At 45.0% G+C, this 23,527-nt stretch overlaps 8 protein-coding genes across 8 annotated transcripts; 4 read left to right on the top strand and 4 right to left on the bottom strand.

Annotated features, from left to right (window-relative positions):
* The first annotated feature begins 1,012 nt into the window (after positions 1-1,012).
* On the top strand, positions 1,013-2,614 carry C8R40DRAFT_650127 (uncharacterized protein). Its single transcript, XM_046235771.1, has 6 exons — positions 1,013-1,501; positions 1,552-1,747; positions 1,809-1,835; positions 2,069-2,142; positions 2,200-2,299; positions 2,359-2,614. The coding sequence occupies exons 1-6, from the start codon at positions 1,264-1,266 to the stop codon at positions 2,564-2,566; spliced, it is 843 nt and encodes a 280-aa protein (XP_046081379.1). The 5' UTR covers positions 1,013-1,263; the 3' UTR covers positions 2,567-2,614.
* A 121-nt stretch (positions 2,615-2,735) lies between these two features.
* C8R40DRAFT_1073354 (uncharacterized protein) lies at positions 2,736-3,431 on the bottom strand (the record flags this gene model as incomplete). Its single annotated transcript, XM_046226554.1, has 2 exons — positions 2,736-3,250; positions 3,308-3,431. 2 exons carry the CDS (start codon positions 3,429-3,431, stop codon positions 2,736-2,738), a joined length of 639 nt encoding a protein of 212 aa, XP_046081378.1.
* A 1,026-nt stretch (positions 3,432-4,457) lies between these two features.
* C8R40DRAFT_649849 (uncharacterized protein) lies at positions 4,458-5,263 on the top strand. Its single transcript, XM_046235770.1, has 2 exons — positions 4,458-4,565; positions 4,635-5,263. The coding sequence occupies exon 2, from the start codon at positions 4,656-4,658 to the stop codon at positions 5,124-5,126; it is 471 nt and encodes a 156-aa protein (XP_046081377.1). The 5' UTR covers positions 4,458-4,565; positions 4,635-4,655; the 3' UTR covers positions 5,127-5,263.
* On the top strand, positions 5,255-7,282 carry C8R40DRAFT_1073353 (uncharacterized protein; the record flags this gene model as incomplete). Its single annotated transcript, XM_046226553.1, has 10 exons — positions 5,255-5,334; positions 5,469-5,788; positions 5,933-6,073; positions 6,123-6,448; positions 6,474-6,496; positions 6,608-6,755; positions 6,825-6,962; positions 7,025-7,072; positions 7,128-7,171; positions 7,225-7,282. The coding sequence occupies 10 exons, from the start codon at positions 5,255-5,257 to the stop codon at positions 7,280-7,282; spliced, it is 1,326 nt and encodes a 441-aa protein (XP_046081376.1).
* Positions 7,283-8,847: 1,565 nt separating this feature from the next.
* Positions 8,848-9,229, top strand: C8R40DRAFT_1126767 (uncharacterized protein; the record flags this gene model as incomplete). Its single annotated transcript, XM_046229040.1, has 3 exons — positions 8,848-8,889; positions 8,948-9,039; positions 9,100-9,229. The coding sequence occupies exons 2-3, from the start codon at positions 8,995-8,997 to the stop codon at positions 9,226-9,228; spliced, it is 174 nt and encodes a 57-aa protein (XP_046081375.1). The 5' UTR covers positions 8,848-8,889; positions 8,948-8,994.
* A 3,254-nt stretch (positions 9,230-12,483) lies between these two features.
* On the bottom strand, positions 12,484-13,056 carry C8R40DRAFT_1073351 (uncharacterized protein; the record flags this gene model as incomplete). Its single annotated transcript, XM_046226552.1, has 1 exon — positions 12,484-13,056. The coding sequence occupies one exon, from the start codon at positions 13,054-13,056 to the stop codon at positions 12,484-12,486; it is 573 nt and encodes a 190-aa protein (XP_046081374.1).
* A 4,071-nt stretch (positions 13,057-17,127) lies between these two features.
* Positions 17,128-19,416, bottom strand: C8R40DRAFT_1126745 (high nitrogen upregulated cytochrome P450 monooxygenase 2). Its single transcript, XM_046229039.1, has 10 exons — positions 19,358-19,416; positions 18,972-19,305; positions 18,840-18,917; positions 18,529-18,778; positions 18,455-18,478; positions 18,331-18,405; positions 18,126-18,282; positions 17,830-18,071; positions 17,675-17,764; positions 17,128-17,617 (listed from the first exon to the last, which is right to left on the bottom strand). Exons 1-10 carry the CDS (start codon positions 19,403-19,405, stop codon positions 17,257-17,259), a joined length of 1,659 nt encoding a protein of 552 aa, XP_046081373.1. The 5' UTR covers positions 19,406-19,416; the 3' UTR covers positions 17,128-17,256.
* A 2,183-nt stretch (positions 19,417-21,599) lies between these two features.
* Positions 21,600-23,448, bottom strand: C8R40DRAFT_1126741 (uncharacterized protein). The gene is made up of 7 exons (XM_046229038.1): positions 23,402-23,448; positions 23,310-23,344; positions 23,069-23,250; positions 22,929-23,020; positions 22,829-22,872; positions 22,341-22,779; positions 21,600-22,285 (listed from the first exon to the last, which is right to left on the bottom strand). Exons 3-7 carry the CDS (start codon positions 23,240-23,242, stop codon positions 21,895-21,897), a joined length of 1,140 nt encoding a protein of 379 aa, XP_046081372.1. The 5' UTR covers positions 23,243-23,250; positions 23,310-23,344; positions 23,402-23,448; the 3' UTR covers positions 21,600-21,894.
* Between the last annotated feature and the right edge of the window lie 79 nt (positions 23,449-23,527).

The raw sequence follows: 23,527 nt of genomic DNA, 5'->3' as shown, positions 1-23,527 counted from the left end.
ATCGATGATATTTGAAGTCGACTGTTGTGTTGTTGCTGTTCTCTATTCGCCACCTTTATCCTCAAAAATTCCATATCTTACGACGAAATCAGGTACCTAATCACCCTTCTACCCCCAACGCTTCTCACATATAACAATATGTAATCTACCTAACCTTTTCTCTCGTCTCAACGCCGTCTTCTCGAGTTTCACTGGATTGCTCTCGTTTCTGTGGATCTGGGCATCTTCATACGTCGTCAGACCTGCAAGCGGGCAGATCCGCACGCTTCACAATGTACTACATACATGCGACCCGTACATGCTACATATGCATTTCTCAGTCTTCTTGTCTTGTCTTTCGCTTGCATCGTCGACCACGTTTATTGATTGATATCTTTGCGGAGATTCCACTCTCAGCGCCGCATGCCTTTATTCCGGAATTCCGAACACGAAATCTTCGTTCATTTTCAACTGTATCACAGTGTATTTCTATGGCTACTGAATACTGTGAGAGTGTTCCAAAACGTATTTCCAACTTTTCCTAGGCCTTTTGCCTCACCAAAACATGGAATAGTGCGCTCGTCCATTGAGGAGGTTTATTTCAATAGCAATAACGTCTAGCAGAAAAAAGCGAGTCACAACTTATTTCTTTCCTACTTCTTTGGACTGATCATTTGTGCGCCGTATGGCTGTATAATCGTCACTGTGGAGCTTATACCGGGTCTCAGACTCCCAGAAGGCTAATTGTTTCTTTGTATGCACTACATAGTAAGTGTATCTTGCTCGCAGATTTTTTCTGTCCATGGTTGATAAACCATGTAATGATGAATGGAATATTCTGACAACATTCTCGATTTTAAATGAGCTGCAGAGAATGTAAATTCAAAGTGACAGCAGGTCTATGTTTGCACCCCAACTCGAGGCTCCGTTGCCTCTCTGATTTCGGGAACTCTGCGGCCAACTTGCCAGCCCACATTAACAACAAATGACATTGGGTCACGGTTGTCGTCGCAGTTGTCGAAATTTCAGTAACCCATTAGATTCACTGCACTTTCAAAACTCTGATACTATATCTTAGCTGACCCACATTTATCTCGATCGAAATATTCTCCAACCTTATGACCTGGAAGATAACATAATGGACGAGCCAAGGAAGTATATATATATATATATGAATGGATGGATAGTTTTTCTTCAACTTGAATGACATCCTTCATTCTAAGGTTGGAGATCTACATCCCAAACTAACTTGGATACTTCGTGATAATTTGCAACATACTTTTCATGATATCTTTGCACCACATCCTCCCCACACTGATCTTTCCTCTTCAACTGATCCAGCACGAGAGTGATGAAATCCATACAACCTCCTCCCTTCGCCAGGTACGGAGCGGGCATCTGCAGAGCGAGCGCATCATTGACGGCATTAACTTTGTCGGATTGGTGATTGAACCTCGCCTGACCAAGAGGTATCTTTGTAACGCGGGGGGAGCTGTAAAGATTCCAATCTTGGACACCGGTCGTCAGAGTCTCTTTAAGCTTTTTGTCCACAAATTCATTCTTGCCGTGCAGAAATTTGTCGGGGGGCCACATCGCACTCTACCCTACTCTACCTTCTACTCACAGCCTCCATTCCAACCAGATTCTTCGTCCTTCTGACTTCCCACACTTTTTTCAGGCGCTGGGAAGAAGGCATAAATACCGTCTCATGCCACCTCTCTCAAACCCCTTTAACTCACCATCTTAAGATACACCTCGCGCTGGTTCGGTACGACGTTCCACTACCTATGTATGCTCCTTTTTCGCTTTCTCATAATATACTTCGATAGCTTTTCATCTTATTCCTGGTGGCAGTGGTAGGAATTCCTGGTCGATTTTTGTTGACAAGGTACATCTTCAAACTGCTTACACTTGATCTTACTCTCACCAATTGCGGAAATTTACAGTTTACGAACGAGACACTCACTCAACCTACACGATCTTCATTGCTTGCTCACGAAATCCTTCGAACGATTCCAAAAATTTTATCCCAAATCATGATCTCGCGCTTGTTCGCTTTACTGTACATGTGGACAATTTTGCTAACAAGTTGTGCATCACCCTTGCCTGCCGGTATGGAAGGTATCAGAGCTTCCCAGTATTATAGACGCGCTCATGATACGAGTGAGTTACTTGTCCTCCTAAGGTCTCCCGAAAAGCTAAACATATACATTTATGGAGTTGTGGTCGACCTTACGGTCGCTATTGTCGATCGGGGTACAGACGTGGAGCACTGGGGTCTCGTTCTTGGCGCCGGAGCGCTAAATTCCGTCCGCGCAGGGTGAGCTCGTATCAGTCTTCTGGAATCAAAAGGTTACCAGGAGGAACAGTCTGGAACAGTGGGATACAACACATTTTATCATCTGCACATTCCTACCAACATAACCCGATAAACTTATCGTCGCAGTTTGGTTCGACGCCAATGAGAATGGCAACGGCATGGCTGATCCAGATATCGAAGCACAGATGTACCCGACGGTGGGTACGTTGTGGTTGGGTCATTGTTGTTATCGGAGCCGCTGTCTCCATGGTCGCGTTCCACGATTGATTACACCATCGGCCGTTCGCGAAGGATGAGTTACATAGGCTGCAAGATAAGGGATCCGGATGTGCTCAGAGTTGAAAGGGATGAGAAGGTGATGTTTCAGAACGAGCTTGTGGGCGCTTATCAGCAAGAAATCTACAGCGTATATTTTTGAATAATTTTTCCTCTCGACCTACGGTTGGATATCTACATTGAAGGCAACCTTTGCTACATCGTGATACCTGGCATTAAACGCTTCCAGGAACTTCCTCTTAGCTTCCGCGTTTCCGTCCAAACCGTGTCCTTCAGCCATATACTCTACTGCACGTTTGAGGAAGTCCATGCAGTTTCCTCCCTTCTCCTTCACAGGAATGGGCATCTGCAAGACTTGCGTAGTACCTTCGGCAAGTCTAGGAACAACCAGTTTCAAGGGATCCTTCGTGTATAGCATATTCTTGATAACTTCCCACTGCTCGTGTTCATCCCGGAAAACGGCGTTGCCCAGGTGAATCTCTTTAGCAACAGGATGAAAATCATGAGGGTTCCAACTTTCAAATCCTCCTTGGACAGACAGATGTCCTGGATCCACGGACGGGTCGACTACGGCGTGAATATAGGTTTCACCAAAGACCAGGACCCAGTGTTCACTTTTGGTCCCTTCGCCGATGATGCCAAGGATGAGTTGTACCTCGAATCCATGTCTTGCAGCTGTATTGAGCTAGTGAGAACATGCACAACTTACTTCATTTACTCAAATCCACTGACCTAGTTCGGGGCCACGACGCTCGACGGCTTGGGAATTATGGCCGGTGAGCAAGGGCGATGCGGCCACCGCGACGCAAGTCATACAGAGTGAAAAAATTAGGGCTGATAAGCGGGCTAGGAGCATTGAGATAGGAGCAGTGTAGGAAAAGAGAGACTGTTCTTTTCTTGTGGTACAGTGAATTGACCAGCAATTACAGTGTAACAGCTATCATATAACTCAGCAAGGAGAGCAAGAAGAAATGGAGGAATACATACCGAACTAGCGCGAAAATGTGTGCCGGTGCTCAGCATTGCTGCGTCCGCACGTCCCTTTTATATACAGTTGTGGGGAACATCTTCCCAGCATCTTCCTTCGTTAGCGAACTAGACCCTGTGCCTCTGTGAGCCCGCACGATCGTGGTTTTCCCTAGCCTTCCCTTGGTCTCCTTGTTCAAGTTGTTGTTCGGATCCGGCGGTCTTTCGCGGGTCCTTTGAGGTCCTTTGCAACAACGTTTGCCGACCCCGAATCTTTTCCCTTCGCTTCCGTAGTACCCCAACGTACTTACTGAGGCTTTTCCGCAAACCTCATTAGACCAGACTGCAGACCTCACTCACGAGTCACTATGTTTCCCAGGTCCCTTCCATCATTTAGATCGTTGTATTTGTGTTGGTGGTTCGAATCAATATTATTTTAGAGACGTTATGAATGCGCGCGCAGTTTCGCTCGTACACATATACAGTTTCAGATCCAGCTTGCGCGAATCTGGACAGCAGCAATCTTTATTGCCTCAGTTATCAGCAGGTATCGTCAGGAGCCCTTTCTGTAGTGGGTATAGATGATAATGAACTTTCAATAACTATCCCTCTCTACCCCTCCGGCCCTCTCTTTCAAGCTCATTCATCGCCATCGGATCTAGATCAAGCCAGGCAAATAATAATCTCATAAACGCATAAAAAGCCTCAAGATGTCACTTTTTGTTCAACCCGTTATCTTTCATACCCACCTTTCATAGTTACTGCATCCTCTGCGCTGGTTAGGTATGCACTTTTAAATCCGCTCTTTATCAACTGATTAACCTGGTACTAGTACAAAACTTCTATCTGCCTACCACTAGGATTGCTGGCCAATTCCTACAGGTTTTTTCTTCGACAATTTTTGGTACGTTTTCCACAATCTGTCGTTCTTTACCTTCAGTTCCGCTAACTTCACCACCTGCCTGTGAAATTTTCTTCTCGACTGTCTCGCAAACCCCTAGACATTGTCTTCCGACAAATCTTTGTACGTTTGCTAAAAATCTTGTGTTTTTCGGACACACCGTAATACTAATCCTGCCATATCTTGTACTAGTAAAATCCCTGTTACCGATTCATGAAAAGCTTATCTCTTTTCCTTATGGGTTTTTCTGCCCTCTCTGCCTTCTCCAGTACCTTCATTCCAGTCACAGCTCACAGGGTGTTGATTCGACAAGACCTTGACTTTGATATCAGAATTTATTTTGGAGACTGTCATGGGCCAGAAGTGGGGAAACTCATCCCGGGAGCCTTCACTCCAACAACGATTGAGAGGAGAGTAGATGAGAGTGCCGCCATAGACATTCTCTCAGCGTCAGGGCTTCCTGCCTATTTTACAGGGACAGGTTCACAAAATCACAACACTTTCTGTCTTGTCTCTGTCAAACCCTTTCCCTCTGAATGTAGTCTTTTAACTCTTAGTGACTACTATACATTTCACTATGGGCGGGATATCAAAGAATCCAAGCCCATCGAAGTTCTTCGCCTTAAGACTGCGAAGGTGTCTTGCAGGACCCCGATAGCTCCTACCAGCCCCCATCCGAATTAGCGTACTTTAGGCCCCGATTTTGGCGTTTTCCTTCTCGTCATCAGCTGGAGACCCTGCAGCACCACATCCTCTTCCGATGCCCTTCACTGCCGAGTATCATCTCTCTATGCTCAACCTTCATTGCCACCATGCAACAATTCCGACCTCTCCCCGTGAACCTCATTTTCTCGGACTCGACCGCATCATCACTAAATCACGGAGGCTACTAGTAGGCATTGTCACTAGCTATAATCATTGAAATCACATAGAATACCTACCATATTGCCACAATATTATGGCGCTCTCTTATAGAATGATCTTCAATGTAGATGTTGCCCCCCTGAATGATAAAATTGTACATAGTAAATCCGAGGAGTTTTTGACCTCCTGCGGTTCAGGATTACCGGAGACGCCGACGACGGCTGTCCCGTTACCTCTACACAGGAGAGCGAGGTCGGATAGTGTGAATAGCCTGACCGGTGGTGGGCATAATGTGTACAGTAACTCGAGCGATGTGGATGTATCCCTTGCCGATGAAGTGGATGATGCGAAAGGAAAAGGGAAACAAATATTGAGAGGCCATGCAAATTTCGGGTCTATCAACACTATTGTGACCACAGGAACTATAGAGACAGCTATTGCTTCTGGATCTGGACATTCCCATTTAACGACGTCTTCTGGAGGTACATTCACGGGTACACTAGCCAATTCCAATGCTCATAATCTCCCACTCTCTTCAACCAATTCCCATAATTTCTCTCAAGGACCCGATCCTCCTCACAAACAACTAACTTCTCTTTTGCAACGTCAACCAACTCCGATTTCAGTGTCCTCCGACTCCCAACAAGCCCTCCTCCTCGCTGCTCAGCTCCAATCGGCGTTATACCCACCTCCGCCAGAAGACCCGCTAGACATGGTGCATCGCGCGAGGGAGGCTGTCGAGCGGGTAAACGTCAGGTTGAATTTAGGTGGGCTGGATCTTGGGTGAAACGAGTCCGAACCAAGAAATGAGCACAGGTTCAATGGGAGGCGGAAGAGAAGAAAATACATCTGCGATGGCGGATCTGGATACGCTTATTGAGGATGTGGTTGCAAGTGTGAGGGGGCTGTTGTATGTCTGTGGCGCCGGGCCGAGCACAACGGGTGGAAGTGCAGGTGGGTCAAGAGAAAATGGGGTTATTGCAGCTGGGGGAGGAGGTGGATTGGAAGCTCTGGTTCCGAAAATCATGGTTGAAATACTTGCCGCTACCGTTGCCTTGACGCTTCCGCCGCCTCCCCTTACGCATCCACACTCGCACCGACTCCCGTTCTCAATCCAACCCGTTAAAACCCTCCCGGCGCAGGTTAACAGCAACCCTTTCGAGGTAGGTGTTGTCTGCGCGAGCGATAAGGTATGTGCGCTTGTTGGTTGTTTGTTTCGCCTTGGGTTTCTTTTTTTCGTTCTCTATCTTTTTCACTTGTCCTTTCCTTCGTTCTTTCTCTGACAATTTATTTCTGCTTAGGTACGATTCCGCAAACGTCAGTCCGGAAAGCACGATTGAGCGCATCCGGGGAGACGCAATGGAGCTTGGACGAGCGATCGGTGCGTTTGGAGTGGAGGTGCAGAAGGTGTTGGATAAGTTGGATAGGTTAAACGAGGACGAATTATACGTAAGTGTGTTTTGTTTTTTCGTTGCTCCCTCAACTCATCTTTATTGACTATCCATCTAACGACGACAGATCAACTTGAATCTCACTTCCAACATCGACCTCGCCCCGATGGTCCTCAAACTGAACCTAAACCCGACCCTGCTTTCCCTCGGCAAAAAACGTCTCACAGTTGCATTCGAACCGACAAATTCAGGGTTGGGGATGCCGGTCAGTCCTTCCTTTCAAAAAAATGGGGTTTGGCTCAAATGATAATACCATTGTTGTTGTAGACCCCTCAGATTTCTCAGAGTTCTCGGAACGCGAAAGCGAAGGAGAAGGTTCGGAGGTGTCAGAGTTCTCTTACAGCCTCCCCCTGGTCCCGCCACATTGCAGTTGAGGCAATGGACGAGTAGGAAGAGGAATATTGTTCAGTTTCGGTGCGTGAAAACTCTTTCTTGTTGCGAAAAACTAATCGTTTTGTTTACAACAGCGTCATAAATACATTCAAACCAATGCTCACCGACGAAGACATCCTCGAAAAAGAATGATTTGTACGTCCTCGCTTGAATGAAAGAATTCGTGTTGTCGGAGGACGTAGCTCAAGTTCGTTATCGCATCGCGGTCGTTGTTGGCGTTGATTGAGAGGGTGGTGGGTAATCCGGCTTTTTGTACTCCCCGTCTGTATGGCTCACTTTTGGGTTTGCTTGACATATCTCGCACAGCAAGAATCTGGTGAAACCAAGCGAATCTTTGTCAAAGCTGCCCAAACGTCTCCTGTCCTGCACCTATCTTACCAAGGTTTTTCCTCAATTTCCTCAAACTTATCGAGCATGGCAAATATGGGCTCTTCTTCTGCGGGTCCGTCTTTTTCTCTTCTTTCCTCTTTTTTTGGGAAACTACTCAATCGCGTCTCCGTGCTTTCTTCAGCCAAAAGGCTGAAACTTACTGATATCGAACCACTCGAAGTTGCTCGACCACTAATGTTGCTGCAATCCATGTTATCTCGAAGGATACGCTCAATGGAGTGTCTGCAGCGTGCTAGAGAAGGCGTCGGCGCCCTGGAGATGGAATGGATAATGTTGTGTATGTGATTCAGACGAGCAATAGAATTGCGGATTGGGTGGCAGAGAGTGTTTTGAGTAAGGAGAATTCCAGGAATCGAGCTGTGGCGAGCTGCTACGGTTAAGCATTTGATATTGGTTGCTGATATACGTCTTTTCTCTCGTTGTCACTCGTTATCTTTTCAATCTGAACCTGTCCCCCTCAAAAAGCGCTGTCGAGCCTTGAACAACTTCTCTTGATATCCCTCCTCGACTCAGCCGCTCTTGGCTCCGCAATGGTGGCCTGCGGTGGCTAAATTAACCCTCTCTATCTCTCCTCTCATTAGCGGCACTCACCCTGAACTGTTGACTACGAATCTTCGCAAACTTCTACTTCTCTATACCAAACACGTTACGTCGAGCTCGGAGCCGTGTATGCGAGTGTAATCAGGTGCAATCCGACATTTGCAATTGCAATGCACTCTTTACCAGCGTGGTTTTTTTTCTCTCGTCCGTCGGAACAGAGAAATAGCACCGCAATCTGAGGGTCAACAAAGCGTGGCTGAAAACAAACGTATAAGATGACCCACGACCCACTGGCCGCAAAGATTATACAGTAGCCCCCACAATCTCCTTCAAGTCGTTCTGCAAAAAGTTCTTGCTGGCCAAGGAAACTTTTTGCTCACTCATCTGCTACTCTTCATACCAACCTCGAGGACTCGATCTCCGCATTCACGCCGCCTGCCACACAATTCACAGTTGCACCACTCTTTGTCATTCTGTTTTGCTCATCATGCATCTGAATACCATCTACCTCACGCTTGGCCTGACCATGGGTTTCCTTGCAATGGCTTGGACAATGCCTCTTTCTGTAAGTGTCCAATTCTGGATTTTCTAATGACGAGTAGAGGTAAACACTCACTTGGGGCTTTAATCTTCAGAGCAACACCGTGGACAGGAGGGCTCTAATCGTCGACGTAACAATTGAACCAGATCGTAACTCTCAGGCTAGGCAGAGCGTGAGTATGTTCTTGGAAAAGGGCCTGGAATATGCTTTTCGAAACTTGCCGCAGCTGGGGTTGTCTGGGTCCAGCATTAGGGTTCCGTCTGAACGTGTACGGATAGGCCCTAACGGGGTCAATTTCCAAGTTCACAGTGGTTCCTCACTTCTAGGCACGGGGCACCTCAAGGCCAATGCTTTCGTAGTCCCTCAGTCCGAGATGCATGTGGAATTTTGGAATAACCAGCATCTATACATCAGTGAGGTATAATGTTTTTTTTTTCGAGTGTTGGACTTGGGTTTACTATTGTTGATTTTAATCCAGCATTCCACTGCACATTTCAACATCAGGAACGAAGAGGTGGTGGTCATTGAAGGTCCCCACTCAGATGTAGATGATATGACCCATCTACTCACCGGATTTTATGTCAACGATAACGAGACACATCATTGAAGGGAGTAGTGAATCATCGATGAGCTGGTAGTAACTTACTAATAACATGGTAAAGCAGTTTTTATTCACTTCCTGCACATTTTGAGTGGATGTATACCGAAAAATGCTGATATGGGAGCGGATCGTACTTTTGAAATCCGCCTGATCAATGCGACCTCTTCTCGTTCTTCAAACTATTTGTCTCCCTTCGTTCCCCGTTTCCTGCCGTGTCTTTATTATATCCATTTCGACCATCAATTAAAACTGGCGGTGTCTATGACATTATCCCTCAACATGAATGACGGGTCATTGCTGAAGAACAGAGTAAGGAACCATTATTCATCGCTATCTCTGCGGTAAGGTTAGGAAGAGGACGAGTGGTGCTGTTGGATGGTGGTGTATAGTAGTATGCAGATACAAAGACTTCCTCATCTCGCCCCTTCAGCAGTCTTAAGTTCTATCGATGCAACGAAACCGAATGGAAACTACCGGAAACCATGGTGAAATGCAAACAACGGAAGTCTTAGCTCTCAAATGGCGCATTTCTGGACTCTTTCCGAGACCAACCATATCACACAGACCTTAGTAGCCTCCGTCGGCTCCATTACATATGTACATAAATCGAACCTGTCGATTCGAAAATTCAAAACTGCTTCAAAATCCGGGCAGTGTTTCTCCTACACTCAACAATCTGCAACCTGCCGATGCACTGACCACGAGAGCTTATCATTCATCCCTCAGTTTGTTTCACATTCCGGTGCAGTTTTTGCTGGTAAGAAATGTTCGTGCTGTTTTCGGTGTGTCAAAGTCACGGGTCTGAATAACTTCCACGTTCAACGTTCATTGTTCAACTCGTCTAGTTAATTGTCTATGTATACATACTCTCTTACCACCCGTTCATATCTCAGGATATCGACAAACACTCAGTACTCGGACCCTTGGACTTCTAGCGTCACGATGGACAACAGAGCGCAGTCGACCAGCACAAGTGGGAAAAAGCGGGGAGTATAACCAAGAAGCTCCCTCCGCGCAAGGGAAGAAACCCAAAGAGAACTTGGGAAGGGCAAAGGGAAGGAGAAAAGGGAACGGAGAAACCGCTTGGGCTACAAAAAGGTAACGTAGAATATCTATGATCTTAATCCGTATTAATCATCCAGACAGTGTTTCTGCAAGGCCAAGGAATTTATCGATATCGGAGGTGGCGACAAGACGAACCGACAACCGAGCTCGCGTCGTCTGATCTGACATTTAACGACATCGAGGAACCAACACCAGACACCCTCGATAGCGCGGTCCATTTTTTGCGTGAGTCGAAGCCGCGGGTGGCGGGTTCAAGCGCTCAGCGCTCGATACACGTCCACGTCCACGTACTCCACATCGATATTGATGATTATGATCTCGAGACCTTCCCCCTCCTTCTTTCGTGCCCCCACACGTATTACCTATATTCACATTCATCACCTGCTCCAACACGACCTTGTTGTCATCGATGTTATCCCTCGTCCTTCCGAGTCTCGACTGTTATCAAATCCCAAGGATACCGTGGTGCTCTAGGTCGTTCAACAGATGCTTCATAAGTTTTGAAGCTTCTAGTGCTTCCTAGCACTTAGAGTCGAGCGTTAGCAGAGGGTGATTACGGAGACGTCTGGATATGGATGTGGATGTGGTGGATATAACAGGCAAGCTTACCGGGTTCGAGTTTGGGACATGGCACGACTTCCACTGAGTTCCTCAAATTTTTATTGGTAATTCTTTCACTCATCTTTTCTTACATCTCTAACCACCACCGGTCATTTTATCGTCTAGGTTCTCTCGTCTAGATCTCTCTTTCGGCTTCCCGGGTTCCCAGATGGTAGTAGGACGACGACTCTCGGCGTCAAGCGCCAGGCATCGTTAGGACTTGATTCGGCGAGCAAGCGACATACATACGATATTTGAAGCCGATTATTGTCGTTATTTATGTAGGTTTTAAATTCATGATTCAATTTCAAGATTTGGGGTCGAGGGAGAGTCTGGGGGGGGCAGGGGAGAGCATGGCAGTTCTTCTGGCATTGCACGAAACCCAAACGGATCTCCGTCGTCGTCGTCGTTAGGACTGCCTGCGTGAATAATTTTTGCACTGCCAACCCCCTCTCGCTACCCAGAAGGGTTTTTGCCCTCGATCTCCTGAAACCTATCGAGCTCGTATGGCATTGAATATCGCATCGATTGCGAGCATTGCTCTTGCTTTCTTTCTTTATTGGTGTCTTCCGCTCTGTCTAGTAGTGTTTAGCAGTGTCTTGTCTAGCGTATCCTGCTCTGTGTCCCCACCTCTTCTGAACGCGATTACTTACTCAGTGATTCGCAATAAAACAATTACGGTGAATTATCGACGTTTCTGGGATACGGACAGGGAGATACTTTCATTCTCGGGTTACCTAGTTGTGAAGTTCTGTTTGTGGACAACAGCAGCGGTAGCAGGGGCGTTTTCGGATGTTTTTGGGTGTTGCTGTTGCTAGTGGAGGAGGAAGAGGAGGAGGGAAAGGCGCAGTTAGTGCGGGTAAGTGGATATGTGTATCAATCGCGACTCACCCGCCAAACAATTAGATATAACACCCCTCAACAACCAAACACTGGGATTTACTCATTGGGACCACACACCTCCTTCGAGTCGATGAATGATTCGCACGGGACAAATTCACGCTGCGGACTAAACTAACACCCGGTTGGTCTCCTTCCAACGCTCTTCCAACCCTGGCATTACCTTCAAATCAGGCATCATATACATATCCAACTCGGGAAAGCACCCATTTCGACTGGGGTGTACGGAGATTTAAGGACTCGGCGGGAATGGATATTTTTCGGTTTTGGTGACTTGGAAGGGGGCGGTGAGGTATCCAGGGAAAAATAAGAAGAACTTGAAGGGAGTGTGTGATGTGAAGGTATAGAGGGGAAGTGTTGATTATCCGAGGGTGAAGCCAGTAAGGAAAGGGGTGTTTGAGGAGGGGAGACAGAAAGAGAGAGAGGAGATGCAGGTAAAGGAGCATCGCGTCGAAACACGACCTGCCTGAAAAAAACACACCCCGAACTCAAGTTCAAACTCGTCATTATGTAACCCAGCGCAATACAGTATTAGGCGAGGAGCACCGATACCCATAACGGTTCTAGCATTCTTCTTCCAACATAATTCATGACTGTAGATTAATGTTCTGTATCTTATATAGTAAGAGTATCTATGAGGAAAAATCCAATATTGTTTTCCTTGCGCTGGTCAGGTGTCAGTGCATTGTATTACTTCTATGTATAGTTGGACCTCTCCTTGTAAATCTTCTCATATGCTTTCTGCACTGAATCATCGATACATCCACCATCCCTCAACCGCTTCAACACCATCGTGATATAATCCCGACAAGTGCCTTTTTGATTAAAGCGGGGCATTTTCAAAGCAAGCATCTCCTCGATTAATTTCTCTTGATCTTCTTCACTCACAAAAGACGCTTTACCAATGTTCTCCGTGCGGTGATCCCGCCCGGTCAGAGTTTCCAAGATCCAGTCATCCCTGCTTGGGACGAGAAGGGTATCTGCTGTGGGCCATACTTTTGGGGTGTTTCCTCTGGTGTCCTCTGGCATGATGGCATGAAGGACTGCTTGTCCGATGGCCAAGACCGGATGTTCTTGCAGGGAGTCACCACTGTTGGCAAATATGACCTGAAGATCTACTTGGACTCCGGGGGGTCGGGAAGCTCCTAATACTGGACCGATCTCGTTGTGATTGCCAGTAGGCAAAGGGGATACAAAGACTGCCAGGGTAGCCACCCAAAGGCATGGCAAAGCTGAAACGTGCGAGGAGGCGCTTCGGGGTAGTAACATCGAGGTCCGAAATTTTTGACAAACGGAGTCTGCGAGACAAGTCGAAAGGGAATTTCTACAGTGGCGAAGTCGATGAAATCAAAGGAGCAAGAATAAGGGTCGTTCCTAGTGTATGAAGGATTAGTATATGAGTACCAAAAAACAAGGAAAGAGAGTTTGAAAACGTACCAAGAATTAGAAAATTTTGTAGGAGTTGGCCAGTAATCCTAAGTGGTACGACAAATAAAGGGAGGGCGAGAGCTTTCGCAACACCAAGTCAGCCAGACGACGAAGAGCAAACGGAGGCCGATGCGTACCGAACCAGCGCGAGGGTAGTAGTATGAAAGGGTAGGATGAATCGAACAAAAATTAACGCCTTTTGAAGCTTGTTGCCTGAGAAATTTAAGCCCTGCATTGCTCGCTGTCGGCCAGTGTAAGCTGTGTAGACCCTTGTAGACCCCAGCGAAGCAAGGGTGAGTCCAGTGCGATCAAGGGTGAGCGGCGGAGCCTGTCACTTGCACTTATCTTTTTCTAGGCGTACCGAAACAGCGCGGAAGGGGTCTGGGAGGGTGAATTATGTGGAACCGCTGTTCTCTCTTCTTTCTTCCTTTTTTTCTTCCTTCTCTTCTTCAGGGAACTTCTTTGAGAAACCCTGGCACCTCTAAACCGCCGAACCACCACGACTGATATCGATTGAACCACTTGAAACACTCGAACATTGGCTTGAATGTATTTGGGCTCGAACCTGGGCTCGACAACCGACTCGGTACGGAAACACTGAAGTACAGACGTACGGACGTCTGTTAGAAGCTAGAATTTTGCGTGGCTACAGGAGATCCCTCGTCAACCGTCGGCCCGTTGGAGGGTGCTGGAATGTATGGAGTCTTTTAGCCTCATTTACTCTACACTTGTGAATGTTAGAATCAATTATTCATCATGCATGGATAGACATTGAACTATATTTGTATCCGTTCCCCTTCCTCACAGGTTGCTCGAATTAGTAACTTACAACCTTTTGTAAGCATAGGGTGATAACTATGATATACATACCATCAGTACCACAGTACGTAGTAGGGTTAAACAACATTAGCCTTTGGCCTACATAAGTCTGTGCAACGGACTTGATAGAAGCCCTCGATTGGGAATCGGAGGAACCGTGACTACATATAAGTAATTTTCTCTGCAGAGGTAGGAAAGTCTAAGGAAGCGTACATTGAACATAGTTGAAAGGGTTGATATCAGGCAAGAACCTCAAAGTCTCAAAGTCTCCGGATCCTTTAGCTAATGCTCTAAGCTCTAACCATCCCATTTCCTCCAAATCAAGCTCACGCATAAAATCCAACTCAGGAAAGCCCGGCGTTTCGACGTAGGTAATATTTTGGACATTTTGGACATTTGAACATTTGGAGGATTTGAATGTTTGGTTTGGACGGACGTGGTGGATCCAGATGGTATACCAGATGCACAAGCACAAAGGCGTTCGTTCATTCAGGAAGTTAGGATCGTTGATTTAGGAAGTTGGGAGAATAGGGAATTTGGCTCGATTTGTTTTGGGTTTGGACCTTTTGAAAGACGATGAATGATGAATGGTGTGTGGAGATGTGAGGTGAGTACGGTGAGTGTGTGCAGCCACGGGAACAGACTTGTCCTGTCCCACGATAGTGGAGTCGAGAATTCGTAAGTCCTATTGTGGAAAACTTCATATTCTTCTTCCACAACGTAATCAACACCTCACCGAAGAAGAAGAGAGATATTGTTCAATTTCGGTGCGTTCGAAGCTCTTTCCTTACCTGTTGTACTAAAGAATAATATTTCAAATCAACACCTCAACACCTCGTCCCCGAACCCACGAAAACACGCACTCTCGAAAAACGATGAATCATCCATCCATCCTCGCTCGAAGGTCGAATGTCGAATGTCGAATGAAAGAGGTCCATTTCAGTGCACCAACCCCCATCCCCCCCCGTCCTAATGTGCCCCCATCTCCGTGGTAACACTAACCAAAAAGAATCAGAAAACCCACCACTGAACCGCCGAACCGCTGATATCGATTGAACCACTCGAAGCACTTGAAGTAACCACCCGAACTTGGGCTCGACGAGTGACTCAGTATGGACCTACGGACGTTTGATAGAAGCTAGAGTTTCATGTTGTATCAGAAGAACCCCCGCCTGTCCGCCCGTTGAAGGGTGTTGGGGTGGAGGGAGTGGATGGAGTGTGCAGGGAGTGACTAGTGAAGAGGGTGTGTTTTGGCCTTAGGTATGTACTCTACACCTCTATCTAGCACAGTACTCAGTTACTCCGTAGGGTAAAATCAGCTCAAGAATCAAGTGAATCAAGCTAATCAAGTTACAGTCAAGTTACAGAGGTATCACTAGTCAACGTTTGGAACGATCGCGATTACTTTCTCTGCAGGGGTAAGGAACCCTAAGGAAGTGCACCGTGACATTGAAAGTTGAAAGGGCTTATTCAGGCAAGCTGTGCGTTCTCCGAGTCTATCTTTCGCTCCTGCTCTGTTCTGAACACAATCGCAGCAGCAGCGACTTGTTGCCTTCACTGGTGGCGGAGGAGGCGGAGGGCAACCCCGGGTTCGTTATCGCGTTTGTTCCTCTGTTTAACATCAGCAGGGACGTATCCGTGTCCGGGTGTTGCTGCCACTGGTGGCGGTGGCGGATAGAGAGGCGGGTGGTTGATACAGGTAATTCAATAAGTATGTCAATCAATTGCGACCTCAAGTATTCACCCGTTGAATGATTGCAGAATCGCCAAACCGCTGATATCGATCGAAATACTCGGACTAATCACTCGAACATGGGCTTGGATGAATTTGGGTTCGACAAGGCTCGACAACTAACTCGGTACTGAAGCACTGAAGTACAGACGTACGGACGATTGTTAGAATCTAGGACTTCGTGTAAGCACAGGAGAACTCCCGTCCGCCTGTCTGGGCGTTGGAGTTTTGCTGGAGTATATGGAGTGTTTGGCCTTATGTATGTACACTACACCTCTATCTAAATACATGAAACTTCATGACTTCCGAGTCATTCCTCTTCCTTGCGAGACCCTCAAATCAGTAACTTACAGGTAGATGGAGGTCAGACCCTTGAAGAAAGGCTATCTATATACAGTGTGACTATAGGCATGTCGGGGTAAACGGTAACCTTATTTTCCTTCCTCCCTAATCCTTTACCACGCATACTCTTCTGGTTCATTTTTTGGAACTTGTTGTGGACTGTACCTGAAGAGCCAAGTGAGGATGGTGATGACCACCTTCCACCAGGAGACCTCAAAAGTTACTATGATCCTACGAGCCAACAAAGTCACACTCAAGAGATGGTCGAGCTCACTGGTAGGATGCAAACTTGAAGAAGGAAGTAATTTAGTGAGAAGCAGGTGGTAGAGGCAATAGTTCTAGCAGAACATGGATTTGAAGAAATGGGTTTGGTTGGTGGTTCTCGGTGTATGCCGTTCTTCCTCATTCCATTGTCCAGATTGAATATTGTTTTCTTGTGATCTGTTTAGACATGCATTTGCCTCGTTGGTGCTACCAGCGCATTATTTGTGATACCAATATCCGGTACAATTAACCAACTGACAGAGTGTTTCGACATTTTTGGGTACTACGCTGGTTCGTATATGAAAGCTGTGGTATGAGTTGTATTCAAGTTCAGTTCAGGGTCTGCAAGACTGCAAGTGGTGTTTCGGGGGGATTCATGGTTTGACTAGACATATTATGCCGGAAAGGTTATGGAGGGAGTCCTCAAATATTGTTTTCTCTTATTTGCAATCCATATCATGTTTGAACACTAGACCCTAGTGTCTTAGTTGAACTATGAGATTTTATGTGTATTACCAGGGCCCTATGATTCTTTCATCCTTACAGTGTTCAGAAAATGATGACAGGCATGAATGAGCTGTATACGAGTCACTCAGCGAAGATAATTTTCCCGGTTAGATGGTAAAGGATGTGATATTAAAATACTAGGCTATAGCAGGATGCTTATCAAGTCCTAGAAGTATGACCTTGTATATTACCAGTTACAGGTGATTTCGTGAATTTCAACCCATGATAATTCTGTAATTCTCACTAAATTCATTGTCCAACTTGAAAGTAGATTGTCAATTTAGACAGCATAAATGATCTTGATAACTTAGGGTATCAAGTTCATGACAGAGGTTCTGGAATCTGGATCACTGCAATATAATATATGCTACTAGCTACTAGTTTTTCCTTGTTCTATGGGTCAATGTAACCTTGAGTACATCCTTTGCAAGTACAAATTGGTCTTTCAAACCTCTTTCCCAATTGGCTGCATCCCATCCAGAGAGAAAAGAAAACTCATATCGACTGAAGAGAAGGACCAAGACGTATCTCAGTTCGAAAATTGCCAGACGCCTCCCTACGCAATTAGCAGGCCCCTGTGAGAAGGGTATAAACGCCGATGTGTCTAAAGTGACACTATCTGCATTCTCCGGTAGCCATCGTGCAGGCCAGTATTTGTCGGGGTGAGGAAAGAAGTAACGTGGGTCCCGATGAAGGACGTAAGGTGAAACCAGCACTGAAGTGCCTTCCTTGATATAACTTGATTGTATGATGACTTTAGTTTGTACAATCAGGGAAAGAGCCAAATCAGCTTACTGAGATCCAACAAGTTTACCTTTACTTCCGACTGCTGGTGCTCTTTGTAAACCACTGGGAACTGGAGGTTGAAGTCGAAGAGTTTCGTTGCTAGAAATGACAATATTAAAGAATGATGATTAGTAGAATATCATTTCCTTGGAACTCAAACATACATCACCGCATTAAGCCACGGCATTTTATCGAGTTTTTGGATGTCAATATTTGTGCCACTGTCCGGGAATGCTTCTTCAATCTCCTGCTGAAGGGTTTGCATATCCTTTGGATTTGCTACAAGGTAATAAATTGCATTACACAAGGCTGATGCAGTTGTGTCAGAACCGGCGATAATAGCGAGCACTGCATTCGAAACAATGAAAGCAAATAATGAGTCCTGCGGAACATCAGAGTAGGACCTCTATCAAATTTTAATAGCTTGAGTTTGTCAACTATCATTGAGATTATGACTCACAAGATAATAGAATAGATCCTTGCGAGATTCATTTGAAGCTCGCAACTTTGCTTGTGAAACAGCAAAAGCTCCAAAACTCCGGAGCGACGTACTGAGCCACGGAAATGCCTGGACAATGGCTACAGACCAGGGGATTTGCATTGTGAGTGCAGGAGTACTAGGGGAGTATCAATGAAAGTAACTGAGAAGGGCAAAAGGGTAATACAGTAGAGCTCTCTCCATATTTTTCTGAAAGTGATTTGCATCATTATTGCGTAGCGCATCGAAATTCGCAGCAAAGCTAGAGCCATTTCAGCCATGAATTCTTTCGAGCTAATCAAGGATCCTACGCTAAATCTCCCATGAAATCAAAACTGAGGACATATGTAAACATAATGTGCGAACTTCAGAATGAAGGACTTACGAAAAGAGGTTGATGACATTCGCAATATCTAATTCAACAGATCCTTCCATGAACCGCTTTTCAAGGACCTCAACTAGGTTATTCGCATTCTGAATAAGAATATCTTGATAATCTTGCAATGGTTCCTCGGAAAATGCACGATTCCAGGTTTTGCGAAGATGTGAATGATGCGTGAGATCTCGCACACCAATGAGACTGTAATTTGATTGGTTACGATTTTTTTTGGGTGTGATGGCTCGCCCTTCCCAAACTGAAGCGTCAAACAATATTGAACATTAGGTATTAGAATCCAACAACAATCAAAACCTTACGTGGACCTTTGGGCATTCCTTGGGTACCAATAATAAAAGGCAATAGATCCTTCTCAGCAACCGAAATCTCATTGGGTCCTAAGATCAGATGAGCTTATATAGAAAGATCTTGTCAATAATGTTGCTACGTACCTACACGGACAATTGGTCCATATTGGTCATGGAGCATTTTGTAATAATGTGCAAGCTTCCCATCCATTGATTTGTGTACAGTCCAAACCTTAGAGATTTTGGCTATGGTGGGACCAGGGTAATTTGAAAGCGGATGAAAGGGTGACAACCGGTATGATCCAATGGAAATGAAGAGGAGCATGTAAAAGCTAGGATATGCCAGGCAGCAGGCAAGAATCGGCGAAATCTGGCTACAGCTCAAGACATATGCTGGAAAAGTAGGAATTATGAGAATTGTGGCGAGAAAAGGCAACATGGACTTGGGTTCATGAGCCTTGAACCATAAATGAGTAGCCTTGAACTTGGTAAGGATAGGTGATCATTTATATTTGGGCATTCTCACTCACAAATACGGTGGCGCAAAGTGCAAGGGAATACGCACTGAACATTGGCATGTTGGATGATGAGAGTAAAAGTTCGTTCTTCACTTTTATCCCCCACGTAATTGAAGTCATGTGTCTAGTCATCTCCGGCCATTCTCGGCGACCTCGGGTTTGGCCACTGCCTGCTGTTGCATCATTATCACCTTTATTGACTTATTGACCGTGATTAATTACATGACTGACAGACCAACTGTTCATGATCAATGGATGACTGAGTGAATGGCAGCAAGCGCCGAGTGCGGAACAATTTTCAACCTTCGATGCTGATGAGTTGAATGATCCATTTGTCAGAGAAACCACGAGATAAGAAAAAGATATGCTCAACACGGACTATGCTTGCAATTGATTTGATTGGCAGTATCGGCTTGCATCAGCATTTCCAACTGGCTATCAACATCTAACACATAATTCAACTCATTTTGTCTAAAAAAACATAATATCTATTATTTGTTGAAGTGGTACTGGAAGGGGAAAGCAACAGTATTGCCAAGGGAGGAGGAAAATAAGTCACAAGAATGAAATCTACAAGACTAAACATGTAACACTTATCCAAGCTGACACGAAGCTCCAAATCTTCCATGGGTTGAAGATGGCTGTAGGCCACACTAGCAAGATCCAGTTAGTATTGATCCACCAAAGCTCTTACCAAATTGTGATAATGTTGCCACTATCAGTAAAGCTGCAGGGACTGAGGCAGTTGACCGAGTCCTTGAATGTTCAGAAGAAGGAGCTATACAAGTAGGCAGTCTGGTTGGGCAATTTTTTGACACAATCATAGAACATGAGGGCATCAGAACACGTTGTGATTCTTCTTTGAACATAAGCTCGGTTTCAATATATCCTTCCCAGACACATCTAACACGCATTTCCAGTCCCATGCAAAAGCTTGTGCTGTGATCATTACCTATTTGGATCAATCCATTGAGTTCCTCACATACATGCAGCAGAACAAGGAATCCAGAAAAATGACTACTGGATCCCTGTCAGTGTCTACTACTTGGGGAAGATAAGAGGACCACATGCTGCTGAAGATAATGTGCTCAGGCTCGGGCCTCTCCATCAATGTGTAATTGACCACATCGATACATTGATAGATCCAACCCTTGTACATGACATAGGACAGTGACCAGAACATTTATATTAAGCATCATATAAACATGCAGGATATGTCTGATTGGACCAATCAGCTGACATGGGTTCACTTGATGGACGCGCTTGGGAATGACCCAAAAATATGCACCTGATCTTCCTCATTTGAAGGATTTTCTTATAAATTTTCTTAAGAGTGCCCAAGTTCCGAGGCTGTAGTTTACGGAACTCTCCATTTTATGTAAAATATTCCATGCAAATTCAATTTCCTTCTATGGTGGGAGTTTCTCCTCATTTGGATATTTTTGCTATGCACGGTGGTGGCCTGCAATTACATGTACTTTGGGTTTATGTCAGTGCTGAACTTCTTCCTGGTGGGGTTCTTGCCAATGCTTCACCTGAGCAGATAGAGAGTGCTTGGATGGAGAAGGCTAATGATCTGGCTTTCGGGATGTATCCACCAGTTGCTCATACTTCACAACCTATTTCTCTTGCTTAGTACAACACATGAACAATGTTTAAACTCAATGAGGCTGCTGAATTCCTTTGCAGTCTTAGTTAGTCAGAAGAGAAAATAGAAAAGCAGCAGGAACAGATGGAGAGATTACAGGAAAGCTGCATGTGAAATCAATGCGGTTTTGCCAATCCAGACAGTAACTAAGCTTGATTTCGCACTTCATTGACAGTTTGATTGAGTAGATATCTGACCGGACCAAAACCACAATTAAAATACAGGTTTTGCACTAGCAGGTTCGAATATATACTACTGTGACTATTCCACACTTCTACATGAACTAGAACTAGGAGAAGGCTTGCAGTACTGCAAGAGAAAATTCAGTGTACATTCTTTGAAGTTGACATGTGATTGCATGCCATTGCACTAGTGTATATGGTAAATACTCTGTGTCTTTTTTGGTGTCATAGAGTATTATGTGATTTCAAGAAAGAGAAATGCATTACTGTGGCACCTTACAGGTGCATGCTGAATGTTATTAGTTACTTCGAGCACAGAGAGAAAAACCAACAAATTTACATAAAGTTGCATATGCAGTGAGCCAGTGTCAGACAGCATCCCGTGATAGCCCATGCCAGTCAATTTGACACTAGCTGAAACAATGGAAGAAGGTCAATTCGAGTATAGTATAGCTATACAAGACAAAGCACACAGGATCTACATATTTAGTAAGCATAGATATAGAGAAATGAAAAACCCACGCTCAGATGTGAGCCAACAAAGGGATCAACCACTGAGGGAGCTGAAAATTGGAATAAATACTAAAGTACCATGTGACACATGATATACAAGTGAATTGGAATCATGATGGGGCAGAACTTCTGACAATAATCAATGTAGGATGGAGTAGAGGCTAGTAGTAACTGGAATGGAAGATACAGGGCTCCAAATAGAGATACTACTTGAATGATGATGATGTACCTTGGCCTGATACACTGTCAATTGAAATACCCTGCCCTCCATAATCCAGATTGACCCTGGCTTCATTTATTGGAGCAATCTTTCCTAATGATGAATTCTTGTGGTTGTGGATCACCTCTAGCTCTAACCCATGTGTTTCTTTGTTGAGATTGGGAATTGTTGTCCTTGCAAAGTGTAGTGGGCCATCAACAGTTGTTGAAGGATGGTGCAGAAGTCCACGGGCCTCAAGGTACAGATTTCTATATACCCTGCATGCCATTGAACTTGTAAGTGCAACATCAGGAATAGTGAATGCCGCCTCATAAACAGGAGGGACAGATGGTGTAGCAATGAGGACAGTGATGAGAATGTTCATGCCAACAGTAATCCTAATTCATATGCATTGATTTCAGATTGAATGATTAAAAATTACTGGCAACTTACAGATAATACTGTTGTCCACCTTGCAGAACGGCTCTGGATAAACGTGGAAGGGTTTTACCCTTCAAGAAAGGACCCCAATTTTGTGCTGTGCCATGAGGATCATCCTTGTTGATGACCATCAGCCGATATGAAATAGCCAGAAATACAAATGAGTCAAAGACTAGTGGAAATGCAGTAGCACCAACAACATAGTGCTTGACACCACTATTGAGGCAATACCCACTATTAGACAGTGCTCCAGCATGAGCACCCAATGGAGTAAGGATCGAAATTCCTATGTTTGCAACCCAAAGAAATGTGAAAAAGTAACAAACAATGGCAGAATTTGAATATACGGCATTGACACGCCGAAGAAAGAGGAAGGAACTAAATGTAGTAGATACCACCCAATTGCATGTCACACCCAGCTCTATTGCGGTGCAATTGCTGATGGGAGTGGCTGATATCGAAGTCAATGGCTGTTCTGAGAAAATGGAAGGTGGTCCTACTTTTTGCAACCACAGATAGTAATACATATGCCAAGGCTGAGAGTCTGCCAACAGAAATGTGAGATGGTTGATTAGTAAGAGCATACACGACATTGCATACCGGGAAACAATGTAGACCAAGACATTAAAATTCATGTTCTTGATCAAAACTAAGTCTTGGGGAATCGATGATAACATATCCCATATGAAGGCCTGTTACACACATTAGATTCATGTTTTTGCCATACACAAGTTCAGTACTCCTAATGTTGCAAGGTATAGGTTTCGAGCAACCTCAAACTGTGCAGCGGTTGTTGGGGGGAGATAGTTGAGATATACCACAGGGTTAGGAAGGGAAGCATTTACAGTGTTGTTCATGATTGCTGGGGGATGAAATTTCTCGGACACAAGTATTATATGTCTCCGCAGATTCATTTAGACAACTGAATAATGAAATGTGTATTTGTTAAATCAAACCCTGAAACTAGGCTCAATTCCCTACATATCAATCATTTTGCTACAAAGCCGCGGATAGTACTGGCGAGTGAAAGTTTTCTCAAAGGTGTTTATCTTAAGCAAGAAGTAATTACTCACGATCAAAAATTATTAGTTGATCGATCTTGAACTATACTTTGTCAGTTCTATGTGGACTAAACTTGGTCTAAGAGCAGCACAATACTAGGATAGTTCTTACGCTTTGTGTCTCAGGTTGGTATTACG

The sequence above is a fragment of the Lentinula edodes genome, assembly GCF_021015755.1.
Source record: "Lentinula edodes strain Le(Bin) 0899 ss11 chromosome Unknown C8R40scaffold_46, whole genome shotgun sequence".
NCBI classification, from domain to species: Eukaryota; Fungi; Basidiomycota; class Agaricomycetes; order Agaricales; family Omphalotaceae; genus Lentinula; species Lentinula edodes.
Note: the sequence above shows the minus strand (reverse complement) of the source record. Positions and strands in the feature narration are given on the sequence as shown.